The sequence below is a fragment of the Cheilinus undulatus genome, linkage group 4 (assembly GCF_018320785.1).
Source record: "Cheilinus undulatus linkage group 4, ASM1832078v1, whole genome shotgun sequence".
Classification (NCBI taxonomy): domain Eukaryota; kingdom Metazoa; phylum Chordata; class Actinopteri; order Labriformes; family Labridae; genus Cheilinus; species Cheilinus undulatus.
The window spans coordinates 56,503,943-56,526,316 of NC_054868.1; the positions used below are offsets into that span (position 1 = coordinate 56,503,943).

A 22,374-nucleotide genomic window follows, 5' to 3' on the forward strand; every position below is an offset into this window, starting at 1 on the left:
TTTTCTCAGAATTTACAACCACATTAATCTTCTTTAAGTCTTTGTTGTGATTGTTTTTTCTCTTGATTGAGGCAACAGCAGGAAAAACCTGAAAACCAGAATCTCACACAGGTAGGATGTTAAAAATGAAGGAGTGTTGTCGGGGCTCTCCTGCTGAGCCGTGGGTCGTCCTTTTCCACTCCAGTCCAGAATGTGGACATCTTGGACTTAAACTGCCACTGCATTAAGCAGTTCTGGTTCTGAGGTGGTGCTGATTAGCCTTGCTGCGCCTCCCTGGGGGGGACCAATGCATTAATGTGACCCGAAATGGACAAGTCGCACTGAGCATGCTCCACAGCCTCAGCTCTAGACTTTGACCTGAAAGTAGACCAGAATAAATGTGAATCAAAGCAGAAGTCACGCTGCTTTCTACTGCTTTCTACCTTCAGATATCACCGTAAGGTAGAGGGATGGGATTCATTGTATTTGTACTAGAGTAAAGTGTTGATCGTGTCAGAAATGTACATTTTTTCATGTGTTTGCTGCTTGATATCCAGGTAGCTGCTTGCTAACTTGTTAGCATGGTCAGTTGGAACTATGTCCATAGTAAATACCAGAAAGAGGGCATATTGCCACCTAGCATAGTCGACATCGACATACTTCCCTTGTATTCTGGGACATTGTTGAGTTTCACAGATCCTTGTTGGTCATGCATCCACATTCACTTTCATCCTGTTGGTTGATAACAGATGTTTGAGTGAAAATCTTTGCTGTTTTATTCTCTGTTTTTTTATATAAATTACAGCAGAGTACGTTTTTCCCTCTGACAGCCCTCTTCTCCTCATCTTTAACTTTAGAAGAAGCTGACACATGAAGTTTAATCCAGCTGCTGTATACTGATGAAGGGCTTCTCCTTTTGTTATTTTGTGGTTAAAAAGCAGCAGGAACACCTCAAACAGAAGACTGTTGTTAACTTAATTTCTCAAGTTTCTTTCCCAGTTAAAAACCAGTCCATAAGTTTGTTTTTATCTGGCCATATCCCATGTTTTCTGTATTTAAGTTGTGTTTTTTGTGTCTGCAGCCAGCAGGCGGACATCTTGGAGGACCTGATCACTGACGTTCCCTTGGAATTTGACTTCCTGTTTTCACGCTCCCACGCCGAGGTCATCTCTGGGAAACAAGAAGGTGAGGAGGAAGCTGCTCTCCTGTTGGAGCAACATGCTAACATTTGTGGGCATATCTGTCAAAGTTATCTAACGTGTTATTTCTTACTGCTGCCTCTTCCTGTTTCCCCTCATCCTCATCATGGTCATACGTCGCTTCTCCCCCCTGAAGGAGTCTACGCATGGATTGGCATTAACTTTGTATTAGGACGCTTCGAGCACGCTGATGAGGGTGAGTCTGAAAGCCCAGTGCTTATTAAAGATGCAGAATTTTGCCCTTGTTTTGGTGAGAACTAGGATACCGCAGATATTTCCAAAGCTTATAAACACAGAGAACGCCTCATTTCTCTGCCCGTGCATGTTTCCTTCTCAGAGGATGCCACAGTCGAGGTGACAACAGGCTCTCAGAATCAGCGACCAATCAGCAGGCGGCGCACAGTCGGCATCATGGATATGGGCGGAGCCTCACTGCAGATTGCCTATGAGGTGCCGAGCGCCATCTCTTTCAGTTCACCTCAAGAAGTAAGGAAGGTCACCTTTACTCTGTGATTAATGTTTCTGATTCTGACTGCAGCTGCTATAATGTTTGTTAGAATTATAGTTTGGTCTGAATGCCCATCAGTGAATGTTTGATTAGTTTACCGGTATCTCTGATGCTCTGAGCCTGCTTTAAAAAAATCCCTCTGTCCCCGTGGATTATACCTGAGCCGACACATCTGGTTGTTTCTGCAGCGATGTAATATCTCTGTTTCAGGAGGAGGCGGGGAAGAGCGTCATGGCAGAGTTTAATCTGGGCTGTGATGTTGAGCACACACAACATGTTTACAGAGTCTACGTCACCACGTTCCTCGGCTTTGGAGGAAACATGGCGAGGCAGCGTTACGAGGACCAGCTGGTCAACAACACACTGGCAAAGAACAGGTAACAATCCCACAGACAATGTGTTTTTCTTTTAGATTTGCAGAAGAATCTAAACACAGCTTTACTAATGCTTTTTTAGGGATTTAGCTTCTTTATCTGTGGATTTTAAGATGCATACAATTTAGATAGAATTCTGCAAAAAATACTCATAATTGACCAACACCAAGTCAGGAAGAAATGGTAAAAATGAAGTCTAGAAGTATTAAAGAGTGGGGACTTTCAAAGGAACTTGGGGCCTGTTGACATCTGGTTATAACTGTGGTGGTGGCCCACCAGTCCAACATGACCCCTTGCCTCTCCTGATAGGAGACATAAAATACTTAATTCATTTAATGTATGCATTTACTCATTTCACTGCAACAGAAATGAACAACTTTTTGTTTCTTGTGCTGTCTGGAGCTCTGTCTCTTCTCTGCCTGCACGTTTCTGCCACAGGAGCATTATCTGAAATGATCAAACTGACTGTCACACATCCTTTATAATTTACAGCTGATCTAATGGGAAGATATTATAGTCTTTTGTTTAGCCTTCTACGTAAAGAAGCTACGATTTTTACCTTATACCAGCTGAATCCACCTCCACTGGCTCCCTATCAAGTCCCGTATCAACTACAAAGTCCTCCTCCTCACATACAAATCTCTCCATGCTCTGGCTCCCCAGTACCTTTCTGATCTCCTCCATCCATACACACCATCCCGCAACCTTCCATCTTCAGACACCGGCCTACTTTCCATGCCCAAAACCAAACTCCGAACCTATGGAGACAGAGCCTTCAGTGCTGCAGCTCCCACCCTCTGAAACACTCTTCCTGCAGACATCCGTAGCGCTCCATCTCTGGACATTTTCAAAAAATGTCTAAAGCACCACCTGTTCACCACAGCCTACAGTCTTCACTAAACCAGCCCTCACACTCATCCTACCCCTCACATAGTTTGTCCATTTCTATGTGTTCCTGTAAAGCGTCCTTGGGTTTCTTGGAAGGTGCTATATAAATTCAAGATATTATTATTATTATTATTATTAATCAACTCTGCTCCACCAAAGAGCAACAATCTAAGTTAAAGGTGGCAAACATGGGTAAAAGTCACCATATCAGTAAGTTAAAGGTGGCAAACATGGGTAAAAGTCACCATATCAGTAAGTTAAAGGTGGCAAACATGGGTAAAAGTCACCATATCAGTAAGTTAAAGGTGGCAAACATGGGTAAAAGTGACAATATAAATAAGTTAAAGGTGGCAAACATGGGTAAAAGTGACAATATCAATAAGTTAAAGGTGACAAACATGGGTAAAAGTGACAATATCAATAAGTTAAAGGTGGCAAACATGGGTAAAAGTAGCAATAAAATAAGTTAAAGGTGGCAAACATGGGTAAAAGTGGCAATATAAATAAGTTAAAGGTGGCACACATGAATAAAAGTGACAATATAAATAAGTTAAAGGTGGCAAACATGGGTAAAAGTGGCAATAAAATAACTTAAAGGTGGCAAACATGGGTAAAAGTGACAATAAAATAAGTTAAAGGTGGCAAACATGGGTAAAAGTGACAATATAAATAAGTTAAAGGTGGCAAACATGGGTAAAAGTGACAATATAAATAAGTTAAAGGTGGCAAACATGGGTAAAAGTGGCAATAAAATAACTTAAAGGTGGCAAACATGGGTAAAAGTGGCAATAAAATAACTTAAAGGTGGCAGACATGGGTAAAAGTGACAATAAAATAACTTAAAGGTGGCAAACATGGGTAAAAGTGACAATATAAATAAGTTAAAGGTGGCAAACACTAATAAAAGTGACAATATAAATAAGTTAAAGGTGACAAACATGGGTAAAAGTGACAATAAAATAACTTAAAGGTGGCAAACATGGGTAAAAGTGACAATATAAATAAGTTAAAGGTGGCAAACATGGGTAAAAGTGGCAATAAAATAAGTTAAAGGTGGCAAACATGGGTAAAAGTGGCAATAAAATAACTTAAAGGTGGCAAACATGGGTAAAAGTGGCAATAAAATAACTTAAAGGTGGCAAACATGGGTAAAAGTGACAATAAAATAACTTAAAGGTGGCAAACATGGGTAAAAGTGACAATATAAATAAGTTAAAGGTGGCAAACACTAATAAAAGTGACAATATAAATAAGTTAAAGGTGACAAACATGGGTAAAAGTGACAATAAAATAACTTAAAGGTGGCAAACATGGGTAAAAGTGACAATATAAATAAGTTAAAGGTGGCAAACATGGGTAAAAGTGGCAATAAAATAAGTTAAAGGTGGCAAACATGGGTAAAAGTGGCAATAAAATAAGTTAAAGGTGGCAAACATGGGTAAAAGTGACAATATAAATAAGTTAAAGGTGGCAAACATGGGTGAAAGTGACAATATAAATAAGTTAAAGGTGGCAGACATGGGTAAAAGTAGCAATAAAATAAGTTAAAGGTGGCAAACATGGGTAAAAGTGGCAATATAAATAAGTTAAAGGTGGCACACATGAATAAAAGTGACAATATAAATAAGTTAAAGGTGGCAAACATGGGTAAAAGTGACAATATAAATAAGTTAAAGGTGGCAAACATGGGTAAAAGTGGCAATAAAATAACTTAAAGGTGGCAAACATGGGTAAAAGTGACAATAAAATAACTTAAAGGTGGCAAACATGGGTAAAAGTGACAATATAAATAAGTTAAAGGTGGCAAACATGGGTAAAAGTGACAATATAAATAAGTTAAAGGTGGCAAACATGGGTAAAAGTGGCAATAAAATAAGTTAAAGGTGGCAAACATGGGTAAAAGTGACAATATAAATAAGTTAAAGGTGGCAAACATGGGTAAAAGTGACAATATAAATAAGTTAAAGGTGGCAAACATGAATAAAAGTGACAATATAAATAAGTTAAAGGTGGCGAACATGGGTAAAAGTGACAATATAAATAAGTTAAAGGTGGCAAACATGGGTAAAAGTGGCAATGAAATAAGTTAAAGGTGGCAAACATGGGTAAAAGTGACAATATAAATAAGTTAAAGGTGGCAAACATGGGTAAAAGTGACAATATCAATAAGTTAAAGGTGACAAACATGGGTAAAAGTGACAATATCAATAAGTTAAAGGTGGCAAACATGGGTAAAAGTAGCAATAAAATAAGTTAAAGGTGGCAAACATGGGTAAAAGTGGCAATATAAATAAGTTAAAGGTGGCACACATGAATAAAAGTGACAATATAAATAAGTTAAAGGTGGCAAACATGGGTAAAAGTGGCAATATAAATAAGTTAAAGGTGGCACACATGAATAAAAGTGACAATATAAATAAGTTAAAGGTGGCAAACATGGGTAAAAGTGGCAATAAAATAACTTAAAGGTGGCAAACATGGGTAAAAGTGACAATAAAATAACTTAAAGGTGGCAAACATGGGTAAAAGTGACAATATAAATAAGTTAAAGGTGGCAAACATGGGTAAAAGTGACAATATAAATAAGTTAAAGGTGGCAAACATGGGTAAAAGTGGCAATAAAATAACTTAAAGGTGGCAAACATGGGTAAAAGTGACAATAAAATAACTTAAAGGTGGCAAACATGGGTAAAAGTGACAATATAAATAAGTTAAAGGTGGCACACATGGGTAAAAGTGACAATATAAATAAGTTAAAGGTGGCAAACACTAATAAAAGTGACAATATAAATAAGTTAAAGGTGACAAACATGGGTAAAAGTGACAATAAAATAACTTAAAGGTGGCAAACATGGGTAAAAGTGACAATATAAATAAGTTAAAGGTGGCAAACATGGGTAAAAGTGGCAATAAAATAAGTTAAAGGTGGCAAACATGGGTAAAAGTGACAATATAAATAAGTTAAAGGTGGCAAACATGGGTAAAAGTGACAATATAAATAAGTTAAAGGTGGCAAACATGAATAAAAGTGACAATATAAATAAGTTAAAGGTGGCGAACATGGGTAAAAGTGACAATATAAATAAGTTAAAGGTGACAAACATGGGTAAAAGTGGCAATGAAATAAGTTAAAGGTGGCAAACATGGGTAAAAGTAGCAATAAAATAAGTTAAAGGTGGCAAACATAAATAAAAGTGGCAATATAAATAAGTTAAAGGTGGCAAACATGAATAAAAGTGACAATATAAATAAGTTAAAGGTGGCAAACATGGGTAAAAGTGACAATATAAATAACTTAAAGGTGGCAAACATGGGTAAAAGTGACAATATAAATAAGTTAAAGGTGGCAAACATGGGTAAAAGTGGCAATAAAATAACTTAAAGGTGGCAAACATGGGTAAAAGTGACAATAAAATAACTTAAAGGTGGCAAACATGGGTAAAAGTGACAATATAAATAAGTTAAAGGTGGCACACATGGGTAAAAGTGACAATATAAATAAGTTAAAGGTGGCAAACACTAATAAAAGTGACAATATAAATAAGTTAAAGGTGGCAAACATGGGTAAAAGTGGCAATATAAATAAGTTAAAGGTGACAAACATGGGTAAAAGTGACAATATAAATAAGTTAAAGGTGGCACACATGGGTAAAAGTGACAATATAAATAAGTTAAAGGTGGCAAACACTAATAAAAGTGACAATATAAATAAGTTAAAGGTGACAAACATGGGTAAAAGTGACAATAAAATAACTTAAAGGTGGCAAACATGGGTAAAAGTGACAATATAAATAAGTTAAAGGTGGCAAACATGGGTAAAAGTGGCAATAAAATAAGTTAAAGGTGGCAAACATGGGTAAAAGTGGCAATAAAATAAGTTAAAGGTGGCAAACATGGGTAAAAGTGACAATATAAATAAGTTAAAGGTGGCAAACATGGGTGAAAGTGACAATATAAATAAGTTAAAGGTGGCAAACATGGGTAAAAGTGACAATATAAATAAGTTAAAGGTGGCAAACATGGGTAAAAGTGGCAATAAAATAAGTTAAAGGTGGCAAACATGGGTAAAAGTGACAATATAAATAAGTTAATAAATAAGCTAAAGGTGGCAAACATGGGTAAAAGTGGCAATGAAATAAGTTAAAGGTGGCAAACATGGGTAAAAGTGGCAATGAAATAAGTTAAAGGTGGCAAACATGGGTAAAAGTGACAATAAAATAAGTTAAAGGTGGCAAACATGGGTAAAAGTGACAATATAAATAAGTTAAAGGTGGCAAACATGGGTAAAAGTGACAATATAAATAAGTTAAAGGTGACAAACATGGGTAAAAGTGACAATAAAATAAGTTAAAGGTGGCAAACATGGGTAAAAGTGACAATGAAATAAGTTAAAGGTGGCAAACATGGGTAAAAGTGGCAATATAAATAAGTTAAAGGTGGCAAACATGGGTAAAAGTGACAATATAAATAAGTTAAAAGTGGCAAACATGGGTAAAAGTGACAATATAAATAAGTTAAAGGTGGCAAACATGGGTAAGAAGTGACAAAAAATGAGAGAAAGATGGCAAAAATGATGAAAAAGCAGCACTAAAGGTGGGAAAAACTGGTGTTAAGTGGCAAAAAATTGGAGAGAAAGGGGTATTTAAAGGCAACAGGCAGCTTAAAATGAGTGAAAAGTGGAAAATGAGTGCAAAAAAGAGACAACAATTGCACTGTTGATTAAAGGGCAAAGTGGGCTTGAATCAGTAAAAATGGATTACAAGTGTCAAAAAATGGAAAAGATAAAAAAATTGGTTGACAATTAAAGCCCACTGTTCAATTGTGGGAAACAAACTGATTAATGTGACTTTCAGTGGTTAATTTCTGAAGTCACAGTTTCCCTTTTTTTATGGTTTTCTGGGTGAATAATATTTCAGATTGAGACACACAGAGCCACACGTTGAGAGTCACTGCCTTAGACCGTATGGATGGATGGATGGATGATCCCTCTCTCCAGTTTCTGGCTTTATCTGCAGAAAAATCCCCCAAATCAAAAGTACAAACCTACAGCTCCTGGTTAAGTCTTTTCTCTCAGGCTTTCATGTCTCTTTTTTCCTTCCAACACTTGTGAATGTACAACTCTTTAAGCTGTTATTTCCTTTGTAAACAGCTCTGTCTTTTACGTTATGGCATAAACAAACACGTATTTCCTGTAAATCCCTCCAGATGGTGCACAGAAACAAAATAACGTTTACAAGCTGCTGTGAGCTGGCAATCTGTTGTTTTTGTTGTTTCATATTTCCAAATGAATGTGGGAATAACTCTGAAAACAAGAGGCTTTGAGAACTGTACGAGATAGATCTGTTTCTATTAATATGAGTATCTGAATAAACACATGTCCGTACCTCTCTGTCCCAGGTGAACTTAGCTCTGACTGATGTTTTTCTCCAGGTTTTTGACCACACAGACGGGCCTGAGCGAGAACAAACCGTACCTGGACCCGTGTCTGCCGGTCGGTCTGTCAGACACGGTTGTCAGGGACAACCGCACGCTGTACCTGAGGGGTCAAGGTAACTGGACAGGCTGTCAGGAGGCTGTGAGACCTTTCCTGGGCCTCCACAACGGCACCATGTCACCAGGAGGCGTCTACCAGGTATGATGACATGACGACATGAGAAGAGATGAAGATTTTTGAGGTTTCTGCGGTTAACATGAGTACAGACAAAATCCTGATTGTGCTTTTAATGTTGGAGTGATGATATCAGCATGTAGGGTTGACACAGTACCTGAATTTAAATTTTGTTATGGTACCATTAAAAAGATGCTGATTCCACTTTTAATCAGGATATTTGCATCAGAGTACCTGACTGGAGAGTGTACATTACAGCTTTAGGACTGACCACACTGGTTTAAATCAGATTCAGGCTCTCAAGACAATCTCTGCTGATTTCTTTTTTAACACAAACACCAGAGGATAACGGTGTTTCCATCTTTCAGGCCCCTATAAACTTCAGCAACAGCGAGTTCTACGGTTTCTCTGAGTTCTTCTACTGTACGGAGGACGTGCTGAGGCTGGGAGGGCACTACAACAGTGAGAAGTACTCCCAGGCTGCAATGGTAAACAGGCGCTCACCGATGAGACTTTCTGGGCAGGAAACTAGTTCTCTGTTTGTTTTCAGACTAAGTGTGTTTTTACAATGTTTTCTTGCAGGAGTACTGCTCCACCAAATGGTCGACTCTAAAGCAGCGTCTAGAGAACAAGCTTTTCTCTCAGCAGGCCGACATGGGCAGACTGAAGTGGGTTGATCTTCATTCTTCAGAGACTCTGTTGATCACATACGCCTTTATTTATGAATGAAGCATCAGTTTAAGTGTAGTTAGTTTGAAGTGCAAACTAACTCCCAGTTTAAAATCGAGTAAAATGTACTGCCTTAACTCTCGTGTAGCAAACATGAACAGATTCTTATTCTGCTTTCTGCCAGTAGATGGCGCCTGTGTAGATCTGAACAGCTGCTGCTCTCCTCTCCTCCTGATGGCCCATATTAGACATGGATCATGTGCCTGTGCAGAAAATACCAGAATAACACCTGTGTGTTGATTTACTCTGTCAGGTATCAGTGCTTCAAGTCGGCGTGGATGTACGAGGTGTTACACTCCGGTTTTCGTTTCCCCACCGACTACACGAGTCTGAAAACGGTTCAGCTGGTTTATGACAAGGAGGTCCAGTGGACTCTGGGAGCGATTCTGTTCAAAACCCGCTTCCTGCCTCTCAGGTGACTTTATCATCACCACAAACCAGGCCGGTTTACCTTGCTGATGGGATTTCAAGCAGATGAGTGGCTGAAGTTTAAATGTTTGATGTATGAAGGATTGTTGGCTGCACTTTAATGAGGATATCCATCTAGAGAGAGAAATAATTATCAGAAAGATACCAGTGATAGATGTTCTGTCATCAGTATATCCCTGATTCTAATAAGCTACAACTGAAAACCAGACCACTAAGCATGCTAAAAACCACAACTCCTGTCCACAGATCCTACATTTTTATGTGGAATATATAAAATATATATAGAATCTGTATTTATTTTGATTTTTATGTAAGAATAGGGCAGTTCTCCTGTGAGCAGAAGACATTATTAGTTGACTAAAGATGGATTATTTAAGTTTGAAGGCTGTCCCAATATTTTTATGTATGGAACTCATGCCAGCGTGTCTCCTCCTGTCATCTTCAGGGACCTACAGCAGGAAACGTTGCGGCAGAACCACCCCAGCTGGCTGCGCTCCTCCTTCGTCTACAACCACCACCTGTTCTCGCTCTGCATCCTGGTGGTGGTGCTGGCCATCCTGCTCTACATCCTGCGTCTGCGGAGGATCCACCAGAGGGAGCAGCGGCAAGCTGAGGCTCTTGACCTCCTCTGGGTGGAAGAGGGCAAGGCCCTCATTGCCTGAGAAACTCGTCAGCAATGGATGGCTCTCAGCGGATAACCTGCAGGCTCTTTTGTCCTGGAAAATACTGACCTGCCCAGGACAGACACACGCAAAGACCCCGGAGAAGCATCCAGGAGACGAGATAAGAGTCTGGAAACCAGACTCCTCTGATCCCCCTTTGATCGGCAGCTTTAAACACAGAGCAGACTGGAATCATGTTCTCTGTGCTTTCTGAAAGAAAAGAATCAAGTTGAGACAACAGGACTGAACAGGAACCATTCCCATTTGCTGCTCATTTCTACGAGATCCAACGCCGTTTTTCTGTGTAGGCACTCAGTTTAAAGTCAGTTAACTCAGACTCAGTGGGTAGAAATGTCTCAGCTGCTGAGGAGAGTAGATAGACCTGGTTTACCGCCAAGCAAGCAGTATTTAACAAAGGAAAGTGGATTTGAAGACAATTACATCATTGATAAAAGATAAACGCACCTCTCTAAGGATTCAGGTTATTTCCCATGACAACAGCAAAGAAAATCATGAAGAACATCAGTACTTCCTCTGCAGACAGCCTGGTTCATCATACCGAGAGCTGTGAGGATTTTTTTAGATTTTTTCTGGGGCTTTTTGCCTTTACTTGGAGAGGACAGGACAGTGGATGGAGCAAATAACCAGGGGGATGACATGTGGAGGAGCTGCAGGTCAGATTCAAACCCAGGCAGCCCGCTCCAAATATCACCTTCCTCACATGAAGCACAACCTAACAGCTTGGCCATCTGTGCCCCTAAAGCTGTGATGATAAGCTGTGATAACAGTTAAAGCTAACGTAAAGACACTTGGACAGATGATGGAGATGGAAAACAGCCACCGTGTACAGTAAAAATGTCTCTTCTCTCCCCAGTTTGATGTGGCATGAAGCTGTTAGCTCGTCTCTGAAGCTGGACTCGTGTTTATGCCGAATACAACCTGACATAATCTGTACGCTGACATACAGCTAAAACCAGTTCAGAGGAAACAAGGGGTCAAAGTGTGTGCATGAGGGAGAGTTACATCGTTGTCTTGACTGCAAAGAGGAGATGTAGCCGTTGATAGCTGAAGGATTAGTAAGGAGACTGTTACATCACATCCTCTCATGTCTGCTTTCTGCTCGCTGCAGAAGACATACACATTTTGCCCATTTTAGTCACTTTTCAAAAATGTTTTTGATACATTTTTTCCTGTTTTTTGACCTTCTTTGCCACCCACCCGTAACTCATTTTTTCACTTCTCACCCATTTATGCCACTTTCTGCCAGTTTTTCTACCATTGTTTTTCTTATTGCCACTTTAACCCTTTCTGACATTTTTCACCTCTTACATTGTGGCTCTAGCTGGGGTATTTTTCAACAGTTTGGCTCTTTGGTTGAGCGGGGTGGAGGAACGCTGACCTAGATCATCAGTGTGGTCCATGGATCTGCAGAGTACGAGGCTGAGATCAACCACAGACTTGGATTCACACATGGGGCGATGGGTTCACTGGTCAAGACAGTGAAGCATTCCCAGTATCTGAGTCTTTCAGTCTTACTATATTCTTGTGATGATGGCTCGAGGACCAGCTGGATGACTTCTCTTTGGTGCATCTTTGGGGTCGTTGTTAGACCGTGTGTCTGATGCTAATGTGTTCAGGAGAGCGAGGATGGGGAGGGTCATGCCTGTTCTCCTATCCCATTCTCCCCACCAAAGACTTGCTCGTTGGGTTGATTGGTGCTTCTAAATTGCCCGTGAGTGTGAATGTGCCTGGCTGTGTCTCTGACTGAGTGGTGACCAGTCCAGGGTGTACCTCTCCTCTTCTCTATGACAGCTGGGACAGGCTCCAGCTCCCCGCGCCCCCTAATGGGATAAGCGGTGTAGAAAATGAACTGTTAGTCCTTTACTGTTTTCTTCTTCAGGTAATAGATGTTAACGTGAAATTCCCACCTGCAGACAGATAGAGAAGGTAAAGAAAGGACCACCCTCTGAGAGTCTGTCTTTAACCCCCAGAGACACTCAGCTCTGTGCATGCTGGGATATCAAAGCCGACTATCGTCATCATCATCATCATCATGAGAGCAGCAGCGTTTTCCTCCCATCAAACACAGAAAGTGCTTCATCTCACCGATTTCCTCGACAGCAATCCTGCACATTGATGATGTCAGCAGCAGGGCTCAGCATCAGATCGTGCTTTGATACTTAAACGCCACTGTTGTCCTGCCAAGACCCCCGTCTGTCCAGAGCTGATTACTATCAAAAGACCAAGCCCAGCCAAGTGGTGTTTTCGCTGAAATAAGCAGAGATCTGCTCAGTGTTGGGATGATGGCGCTGAAAGCAGACAAAGACTTCAAAGGCCAGATTTAAGAGCATACCGTCTGATTTCTGAGCACAAAGGAACGAGTCTGTATACGTGGAGAGCCTCTGAGGTTTTCAATATGGACCGTTTAGAGAGAGGGCCCTTCGCTGTAAATCAGTCCACCGGTTTGTCTTTATTAGTGTCATCTTATTCACACAGACTCCATGTTCATTTTACGGTTTCTTTACCCATCAGTAACTGAGAAACCATGAGAGATAAACTCTAAAGAGGCTTTTAGTCATAGAGCCATTAATGCAGGACAAAAACAAAGGCTAGCATTCAACCACACCCTCGCTAATATCCCTGTCTGATGGTGTTAGATGGAACTAAATCATCCCTGCTAACAGGGATGCTCACTAACTTATCTGCATGCAGCTCTTCAGACAGCATGTTTGGAAAACAACTGAAGGTCTCATTTGTGGCAGAGGACACCTTTTCCACCTAAAGAGCAAACGAGAGGGCACTCAGTCGTGTTAATCTCCCGTAAAGGCATCTCAGAGGGCACTCATGAAGCATTTTTTCAAACATGAGAGCACCGGGGGTGGTTGCTGTCCCTGCCCTCCTCTGAGTCGGCTGGTGTCTCAGGGCTTTGTCTGCTCAGAGGTTAGGGTTAGGTTAAACACTTGTTTAGGGATGCATATTATCAGCATCAGCAGGAATTAGCTTGAAAAGTTGATTATCAGTTCGGCACATATGAAAACTTCCACCAATATTTACAACTACTACACTGGGCTGCACGGTGGTGCAAGGGTTAGCGCTGCTGCCCCACAGCAAGAAGGTTCCTGGTTCACTTCAGGGTCAGGGTCTTTCTGTGTGAAGTTTGCATGTTCTCTCCGTGCACGCATGCGTTCTCTGCAGGTACTCCGGCTTCCTCTCACCACCAAAAACACGCTCGTTAGGTTAATTGGTGACTCTAAATTGGCTGTAGATGTGAGTGTCTGTCTCTGTATGTCAGCCTTGTGATTGGCTGGTGACCAGTCCTCTGCCTCTCGCCCAGTGACAGCTGGGATAGGCTCCAGCCCCCCGTGACCCCAGGGGATAAGCGGTGTAGGAAATGGATCGTCATTCCTGTAGCTTTGATGATGTTTTTAAGACTAGACATTTTTATTCATCCTGAAACTTTAAAGTGTGTGTTAAGGACTCAAGTTTTAGGTGTGAATGACATCGGCCCAGTTGTGCTCTGATGGCCCACATTAGCCCCATTCCTTATCTCTCCAGGTATCCTCCCAGCTGACTCCTCCAGACCCAGGCTGGGTCCGACCACGGGGTCCTGGGCATCCAGTTATATCCATGACACATGGATGATGTCTGGATCAGCAAAAATTAATCTGTAAATCTGTGCATCCTGGATATCAGGCATCCCTGCACTAATGAAGTAGTTTAAATAAAGCCTCTGTAAGAACTGTGGCAGGGTTTTGTGCTGAATTACATCAGCATGGGTTATACAAAAGTTCAAATGTTCCTCAGTTTGAATGTAAGTTCTCATGACTGAGTTTCTGCCCTGCTAGCATTTAAGGTGTTGCACCAGCTGAGATAGTCGCAGTGTTGGCTCCATTTATAACTCAGATTTTAAACCTAGCTCCTCGTAGGGTAGAGCCCTCTGTCAAACATGGCTAATTTGCAATATCCAACAATAATGTACCGTCAAATTTAAGGATGCATGATTTTACATTTTTTGCCAGTATCTGATATGTATATTTTCTAAAGCTATTTTAGCCCTATACAGATATATGCACACGTTTTTACTGTAAAAACACCAGATGTCTCCTGTGCAAAGATGGGCTAAGAGAGAGGAAGTAGACAGTCTGTTTTATGTCTGGAGCTTCTCCCAGAATGTTCAGGACTCACGGTGGAGCTCCTCAGGTGTGTGGCGCTCTAGTGAAGCTTCTATGATCGATGGTACAGTTGCACATTTTGACAGTATTTCAAGCTGATTTAAGATGTCTACAGCTGATATGTACGGCCCGTACATCAGCAGAAGTTCTCCTATCTGTCAGTACCAACATCAGGCTGATAAAATCCTGCATCTCCAGGTAATAATCTATTATTGACGGTTTGTTCTCACTCTTGTTGTCTATCACTGGCTCTCTGTTTAGGGTGAAGGCTTTGGTAATCCAAATGCTCTGTCATATTTTGCACCCACTTCTGATGCACTTTGAGGACTAGCAGAAGTTAGGGTAAGTCAAACGTCAGATCTGATCCATCTGCGTACTTCTAGATGAGATGAACCCTAAATCTCTGCTGCAGCCACACAGTGGCACAACTGAGGTTTTAACTAAACTCTTTCCATCGTAGGGTTTAGCAGACTTTACACCAAAACCTCAGACATTACTGCCCATAGCTGGCAGCAGGCTGCAGGAATGGAGGCCTGTCCACCGTTGCTCTGTGCTCTGTCAGGGCTCTTTACAATTAAAAACACACTGTTCCAGTGTTTCTGCTTAGCTCAAATATCCCTCAGCTTCAGCCGTTTGTAGTTGAACTCATGGCTGAAAAAGTGTAACTTTGGATCAGCGCTGCATCAACACCACTTCCTCCTCTCTGACCAATCAAGTTAGGTCAACGTTTATTTAAATATAATGTCATAATTTCACACATTTGAAGCAACCTCAGCTCACCAAAGGGCGTTACAGGTTAAACTACTGTTAGAAATATAACTTATCAAAATGTGAAGCTTGACTTGTATTAAGAGCCTGGGGGGGCAGGATTAATTCACTTTGTTTTCATGTTTTCTTAGAGATGATTCCTCAGATGAAGTGAATTATATTTCACATAGAGCTATTTAACAGCCTTAGAAATATTATTAAGTGGAGGGAAATCTCATTTTTAAGCGTTGGTGAGCGGAGCTCTGAAACTGTAAGTGCAGAAAGTGCTTTTCTCAGACGCTGCATCTTCATCAGTTTGAGAAAAAACCCTCCAAACCTCAGCGGGGTGTGGTTGAACAAACATTAGCTTCTGTGATTTTTTAAAATCAAATATATTTTTATTTCACGATCCCCGTCGTCTTTGCTGCTGATCATTAGATAAGTAATCAAACATCGTGAGATTTCATTACTTCTGTTGACAAACCGTGACCATGGCGTTGTGACGTTTCACCACATCTGAAGCAGGGAAAAATGGCCGCCGTGTTAATGTGCCGAGTTGTGTGCGACTAAAATGACAACGCGAACGTGTCTGAGCAGCACGCCTGAACTTCCTGAGGAGTTGAATGTTTGATCCCACAGTGGGAGGCTTTTATTATGTAATTAAGGACGGCGGTAGTTAATGAGGCGTGGAGTAAGATTCATCTGAACCAGGAGGACTCTGGCTGTTATAAAGATGTCTTTGTTACCTGTAGAGGATTCATCTGAACCAGGAGGACTCTGGCTGTTGTAAAGATGTCTTTGTTACCTGTAGAGGATTCATCTGAACCAGGAGGACTCTGGCTGTTATAAAGCTGTCTTTGTTACCTGTAGAGGATTCATCTGAACCAGGAGGACTCTGGCTGTTGTAAAGATGTCTTTGTTACCTGTAGAGGATTCATCTGAACCAGGAGGACTCTGGCTGTTATAAAGATGTCTTTGTTACCTGTAGAGGATTCATCTGAACCAGGAGGACTCTGGCTGTTATAAAGCTGTCTTTGTTACCTGTAGAGGATTCATCTGAACCAGGAGGACTCTGGCTGTTGTAAAGATGTCTTTGTTACCTGTAGAGGATTCATCTGAACCAGGAGGACTCTGGCTGTTATAAAGATGTCTTTGTTACCTGTAGAGGATTCATCTGAACCAGGAGGACTCTGGCTGTTATAAAGATGTCTTTGTTACCTGTAGAGGATTCATCTGAACCAGGAGGACTGTCTGTTATAAAGCTGCCTGTGAAATAGATGTAGTTCTTTAAAGCCTTTTCCATACTCTGTTCTTTTAAATAACGTTTGATAACGTGGTATCAGTGAGTTTAGACATCTGAGAAACTTCCTAATTCCTGTCACAAACGTGTTTTCTTCTCCATTTGTTCTTCAAAAATGATTTTTCCTGGTGTGAGTCCTGATAAAGCAGCAGGATTTTCTGAAGCCCTCTGGACCTTTACCTGATCCACCCTAAAGTCTTCAGGATCTCTGCCGCTCCTCCGATAAAGGGACCAACCTGTGAGCGTCTCTCACAGCTGGGCGTTGTGCAATGTTGACCTGTGGTTCATGTGGACCATGAAGGGACTGGTGACTGTTTTTAATGACGGTACCTTTCTTATCAATGTGAACAGAATAATTAATCCAATAAAACAATCTTTTATAATAAAACCTTGCTGCTCTCTTTCAGACAGAATCTCTGCTCACAGCCTTCTTTGTTTCAAACAACTGAAATTACTCTTCATTAAGACCAATTCAAACGTTCCGTGAATTCAGTCAGTATTCACTTTCTTCAGTTTAGTTCTGTTGCATCCTGATGCTTCAGTCGATTAAGTTCATTTTTATTCTAATTAATCTACACTCAGTCCCCCATCATGACAATGTGAAAACACAAATTTAGACTTTTTTGCAAACCAATTAAAAATAAAAACCTGAGATATCACACTGACATAAGTATTCAGACCCTCTGAATGTAGCTCAGGCTCCTCCCATTTCTCTGGAGATGTTTCTACACCTGGACTAGTCCACCTGTGCTGATTGAACCTGATTGGACAGGATTCTAAAGGCTCACACCTCTCTACAGAAGGCCCCACAGCTGAGAATGATAACGCAGAAACCAAGGGTCAAAGGTCAGAGGAGCTGCAGAGACAAGATTCCATCTTACTAGGGCAGTAAAATGTTTGACAGCATCATTGTTCTGGTGATTTTCTTATAAACAGATAAAAGTCAGAAACTTTTTTGTTAAGGTTTTATTTTGGGAGGAAGGTTGGTGAGAGAGTTGGAGAAAGATGTAAACCCAGACCGCCTGTGTACATGAGTCCCCTTAAACCACTAGGCCAGTGTAAATGTCGTCCACTAAAACTACGAGTATGACTTTAGTTTAGTCAAGACGACTACAACTAGACTGAAATGTAATGTAGTTTTATCAGACATCCTAAATCTGTGATATTTGTCCTCTGTGGGTTAATCTGTCTAAAACAACACATCTGTATCTATCCTTCCTCTCAGCTGTAGAAAGCAGGGACCCCAGGTTAGACAGAGAACACACTACCATGATCTGGTACCAGATTTAGACTAGAGAATAAATGCTTGGACTAAAAGTAAAGACTGAAATGTGAGGACTTTTATGGACTAAAACTGGACTAAAACTTAAAAGGATAGAAACGACTAACTAAAATGCCTTTTATTTAAAGACTAAAATTAAAAATAGCTGTCCACATTTACTCTGGAGGCCATCTGCAGCCTGATAGTCAGGAACATGTCGGATCTAGCTCATAGAAAATCTCATGCAGAAGTGACCATGGCCTTCAGGTTTTGGAAATCAACCTGAAATGAGAAATGAAGTCAAACATTTATGATGCTGACATATGAAACAAATCTCAGTTTCCGTCCTAAACCCTGCCTGTTCATATGAGGACGCCACATTTGGGCTTTTCTGCAGCAGAGCAGCATTTCTGCCATGAACACCTGAGATAACCGTCTGTGATGAAGTTGAAGTAATTTGATTGAAATATTGGGACAATTTTCAGAAATTTTCATGAACGTTTTAGGGATATGTTCGAGAGTTTCATCGAAGGTTTTGGGGGAAAATTTAATTTTCATTTTTGGGATATTTTCTATTTTTCTATTTCATATTTATAGTTTTTAGATAGAACAAAATTTCAGGTAGAGTAAAGTGAAAAAGGAAAGCAAAAGACAAAATAAATTACAAAAAAAATAACTAACATAATCAAGAGCTCTTGGATCGGTCCAAACTTAAGGGCAACAAAGTTTCCTCATTATTATGAGATGTACAAAAACACGTATTTACCACACACAGGTATCTATGTTTGAATACACATACAGCCGTACACACACTCACACTGACACACACACACGACAGAGATCAGAACACCAGCAGACCTTAGTCAGCCAAACAAACGCTCCATTTTTACCTCCATTTCTCTCCAAATCTGTAGAAGTCGTACTGAAGAAGTCGTCTGTTCCAAAAGATGAAACTGTTCTGTGATACCAACAAGAGGCCAGATGTTGGGCGGTTTTTCTGCAACCAGCACTTCACAACGGCTTTTTGCTCACCGCCAGCACGATTTTAAAAGACAGGTATGATTGTTATTGAGTCATCAGGGAAATGTCTGAGACAGAGGGACGTAAATGTTGATCTGATGGTGAAAGCAAAGATTTTAAAGGATAGCTGCCAGAAAGGCTGAAAGAGGAGAGTGCCAAAACATCTTCAGGATATTTTCAGGGGAATTTTGTTTAAATTTTGGGGAACTTCCAAACAGAAAGTGTTTGTAATTTTGAGGGAATTTACTTAGAAAATGTTTGATGTTTTTATGGAGATTTGAAAAATTTATTTCTACATTTTTGGGAGTTTAACTGAGCAGTTGTCTTTAGAAATGTTCATGGAATTTTAAATAAGGGTGAATTATTGTTTAGGGGGCTGATGTCATGACATTGTTGGGAGTGTTTTAGTAAATATAGGGGGACTTTTAGGGGCCAGACCTGAGTCCAGACCTGATTCTGTGGAAAGACCTGAAGAGAGCGTTTCACAGCAGACAGCCTAAGAATCTGGCTGAGCTGAAGCAGCTCTGTGAGGATGAACGGCATAAAATTCCTCCTGAATGTAGAGGTTTTCTTCAGCGAGTCATTAAATCAAGGATTCTGACTTTGTCCAGCAGCACTGTGAGTCTTTAAAGAGGACATAATAAGTTAGCCCCGCCCCCAGGTTTGGTCAGCCCTCAACCTTGGATAAAAGTGTCTGTAATATTGGAGTGCCACAGAGGGGCGTGGTCAGGGGTGGAGTCAGTCAACTCATTACCATTTAAAGCCACAGAAACAGCTGGTTCTGAGCAGGGCTGAAACAGAGGAGTGTTTTTCTCTGGGACCGATATGAACATGTCTTAAAGGGTAAAATACGTCCTCTCTAATGGCTGTTCATGGCCGTAGCACAGGGGGTAAGGGTCCTGGTTACCCGGGCCCACAATAGAGAGACACCCCTGAGAAAGTCATCTATGTGTGCCATTACTGAATCAAGAGCAACAAAATGAATTAGTCACAATTGACATTAAAATGCAGAGATATTTGTCACTGAAGGGGTCCTGTGTGATCTTCTTTCTGGGGTCCTGTGTGATCTTCTTTCTGGGGTCCTGTGTGATCTTTCTGGGGTCCTGTGTGATCTTCTTTCTGGGGTCCCGTGTGATCTTCTTTCTGGGGTCCCGTGTGATCTTTCTGGGGTCCCGTGTGATCTTCTTTCTGGGGTCCCGTGTGATCTTCTTTCTGGGGTCCTGTGTGATCTTTCTGGGGTCCCGTGTGATCTTCTTTCTGGGGTCCTGTGTGATCTTTCTGGGGTCCTGTGTGATCTTCTTTCTGGGGTCCTGTGTGATCTTCTTTCTGGGGTCCTGTGTGATCTTCTTTTTGGGGCCCTGTGTGATCTTCTTTCTGGGGTCCTGTGTGATCTTTCTGGGGTCCTGTGTGATCTTCTTTCTGGGGTCCTGTGTGATCTTTCTGGGGTCCTGTGTGATCTTCTTTCTGGGGTCCTGTGTGATCTTTCTGGGGTCCTGTGTGATCTTCTTTCTGGGGTCCTGTGTGATCTTTCTGGGGTCCTGTGTGATCTTCTTTCTGGGGTCCTGTGTGATCTTCTTTCTGGGGTCCTGTGTTATCTTCTTTCTGGGGTCCTGTGTGATCTTCTTTCTGGGGTCCTGTGTGATCTTTCTAGGGTCCTGTGTGATCTTCTTTCTGGGGTCCTGTGTTATCTTCTTTCTGGGGTCCTGTGTGATCTTCTTTCTGGGGTCCTGTGTGATCTTCTTTCTGGGGTCCCGTGTGATCTTCTTTCTGGGGTCCTGTGTGATCTTTCTAGGGTCCTGTGTGATCTTCTTTCTGGGGTCCTGTGTTATCTTCTTTCTGGGGTCCTGTGTGATCTTTCTGGGGTCCTGTGTGATCTTCTTTCTGGGGTCCTGTGTTATCTTCTTTCTGGGGTCCTGTGTGATCTTTCTAGGGTCCTGTGTGATCTTCTTTCTGGGGTCCTGTGTTATCTTCTTTCTGGGGTCCTGTGTGATCTTCTTTCTGGGGTCCTGTGTGATCTTCTTTCTGGGGTCCTGTGTGATCTTCTTTCTGGGGTCCTGTGTGATCTTTCTGGGGTCCTGTGTGATCTTCTTTCTGGGGTCCTGTGTGATCTTCTTTCTGGGGTCCTGTGTGATCTTTCTAGGGTCCTGTGTGATCTTCTTTCTGGGGTCCTGTGTTATCTTCTTTCTGGGGTCCTGTGTGATCTTCTTTCTGGGGTCCTGTGTGATCTTCTTTCTGGGGTCCTGTGTGATCTTCTTTCTGGGGTCCCGTGTGATCTTCTTTCTGGGGTCCTGTGTGATCTTTCTAGGGTCCTGTGTGATCTTCTTTCTGGGGTCCTGTGTTATCTTCTTTCTGGGGTCCTGTGTGATCTTTCTGGGGTCCTGTGTGATCTTCTTTCTGGGGTCCTGTGTGATCTTTCTGGGGTCCTGTGTGATCTTCTTTCTGGGGTCCTGTGTGATCTTCTTTCTGGGGTCCTGTGTGATCTTCTTTCTGGGGTCCTGTGTGATCTTTCTGGGGTCCTGTGTGATCTTCTTTCTGGGGTCCTGTGTGATCTTTCTGGGGTCCTGTGTGATCTTCTTTCTGGGGTCCTGTGTTATCTTCTTTCTGGGGTCCTGTGTGATCTTCTTTCTGGGGTCCTGTGTGATCTTTCTGGGGTCCTGTGTGATCTTCTTTCTGGGGTCCTGTGTGATCTTTCTGGGGTCCTGTGTGATCTTTCTGGGGTCCTGTGTGATCTTCTTTCTGGGGTCCTGTGTGATCTTCTTTCTGGGGCCCTGTGTGATCTTCTTTCTGGGGTCCTGTGTGATCTTCTTTCTGGGGCCCTGTGTGATCTTCTTTCTGGGGTCCTGTGTGATCTTCTTTCTAGTGTCCTGTGTGATCTTCTTTCTGGGGTCCTGTGTGATCTTCTTTCTGGGGTCCTGTGTGATCTTCTTTCTGGGGCCCTGTGTGATCTTCTTTCTGGGGTCCTGTGTGATCTTCTTTCTGGGGTCCTGTGTGATCTTCTTTCTGGGGTCCTGTGTGATCTTCTTTCTGGGGTCCTGTGTGATCTTCTTTCTGGGGTCCTGTGTGATCTTCTTTCTGGGGTCCTGTGTTATCTTCTTTCTGGGGTCCTGTGTGATCTTCTTTCTGGGGTCCTGTGTGATCTTCTTTCTGGGGTCCTGTGTGATCTTTCTGGGGTCCTGTGTGATCTTCTTTCTGGGGTCCTGTGTGATCTTTCTGGGGTCCTGTGTGATCTTCTTTCTGGGGTCCTGTGTGATCTTCTTTCTGGGGTCCTGTGTGATCTTCTTTCTGGGGTCCTGTGTGATCTTTCTGGGGTCCTGTGTGATCTTCTTTCTGGGGTCCTGTGTGATCTTTCTGGGGTCCTGTGTGATCTTCTTTCTGGGGTCCTGTGTGATCTTCTTTCTGGGGTCCTGTGTGATCTTCTTTCTGGGGTCCTGTGTGATCTTTCTGGGGTCCTGTGTGATCTTCTTTCTGGGGTCCTGTGTGATCTTCTTTCTGGGGCCC

General features: G+C 41.7%; 1 protein-coding gene across 1 annotated transcript in view; it reads left to right on the top strand.

Annotated features, from left to right (window-relative positions):
* The window catches only part of LOC121508280 (ectonucleoside triphosphate diphosphohydrolase 7-like), a 33,073-nt gene extending 15,900 nt beyond the window's left edge, over positions 1-17,173 (top strand). Inside the window, exons 6-14 of the mRNA XM_041785022.1 lie at positions 1,061-1,164; positions 1,315-1,374; positions 1,516-1,664; positions 1,897-2,063; positions 8,379-8,580; positions 8,925-9,044; positions 9,139-9,224; positions 9,539-9,700; positions 10,160-17,173. Of these exons, the coding sequence (XP_041640956.1) occupies positions 1,061-1,164; positions 1,315-1,374; positions 1,516-1,664; positions 1,897-2,063; positions 8,379-8,580; positions 8,925-9,044; positions 9,139-9,224; positions 9,539-9,700; positions 10,160-10,376 (1,267 nt within the window). The 3' untranslated portion in view covers positions 10,377-17,173. The remainder of the gene's footprint in view (positions 1-1,060; positions 1,165-1,314; positions 1,375-1,515; positions 1,665-1,896; positions 2,064-8,378; positions 8,581-8,924; positions 9,045-9,138; positions 9,225-9,538; positions 9,701-10,159) is intronic.
* The last annotated feature ends 5,201 nt before the right edge of the window (positions 17,174-22,374 follow it).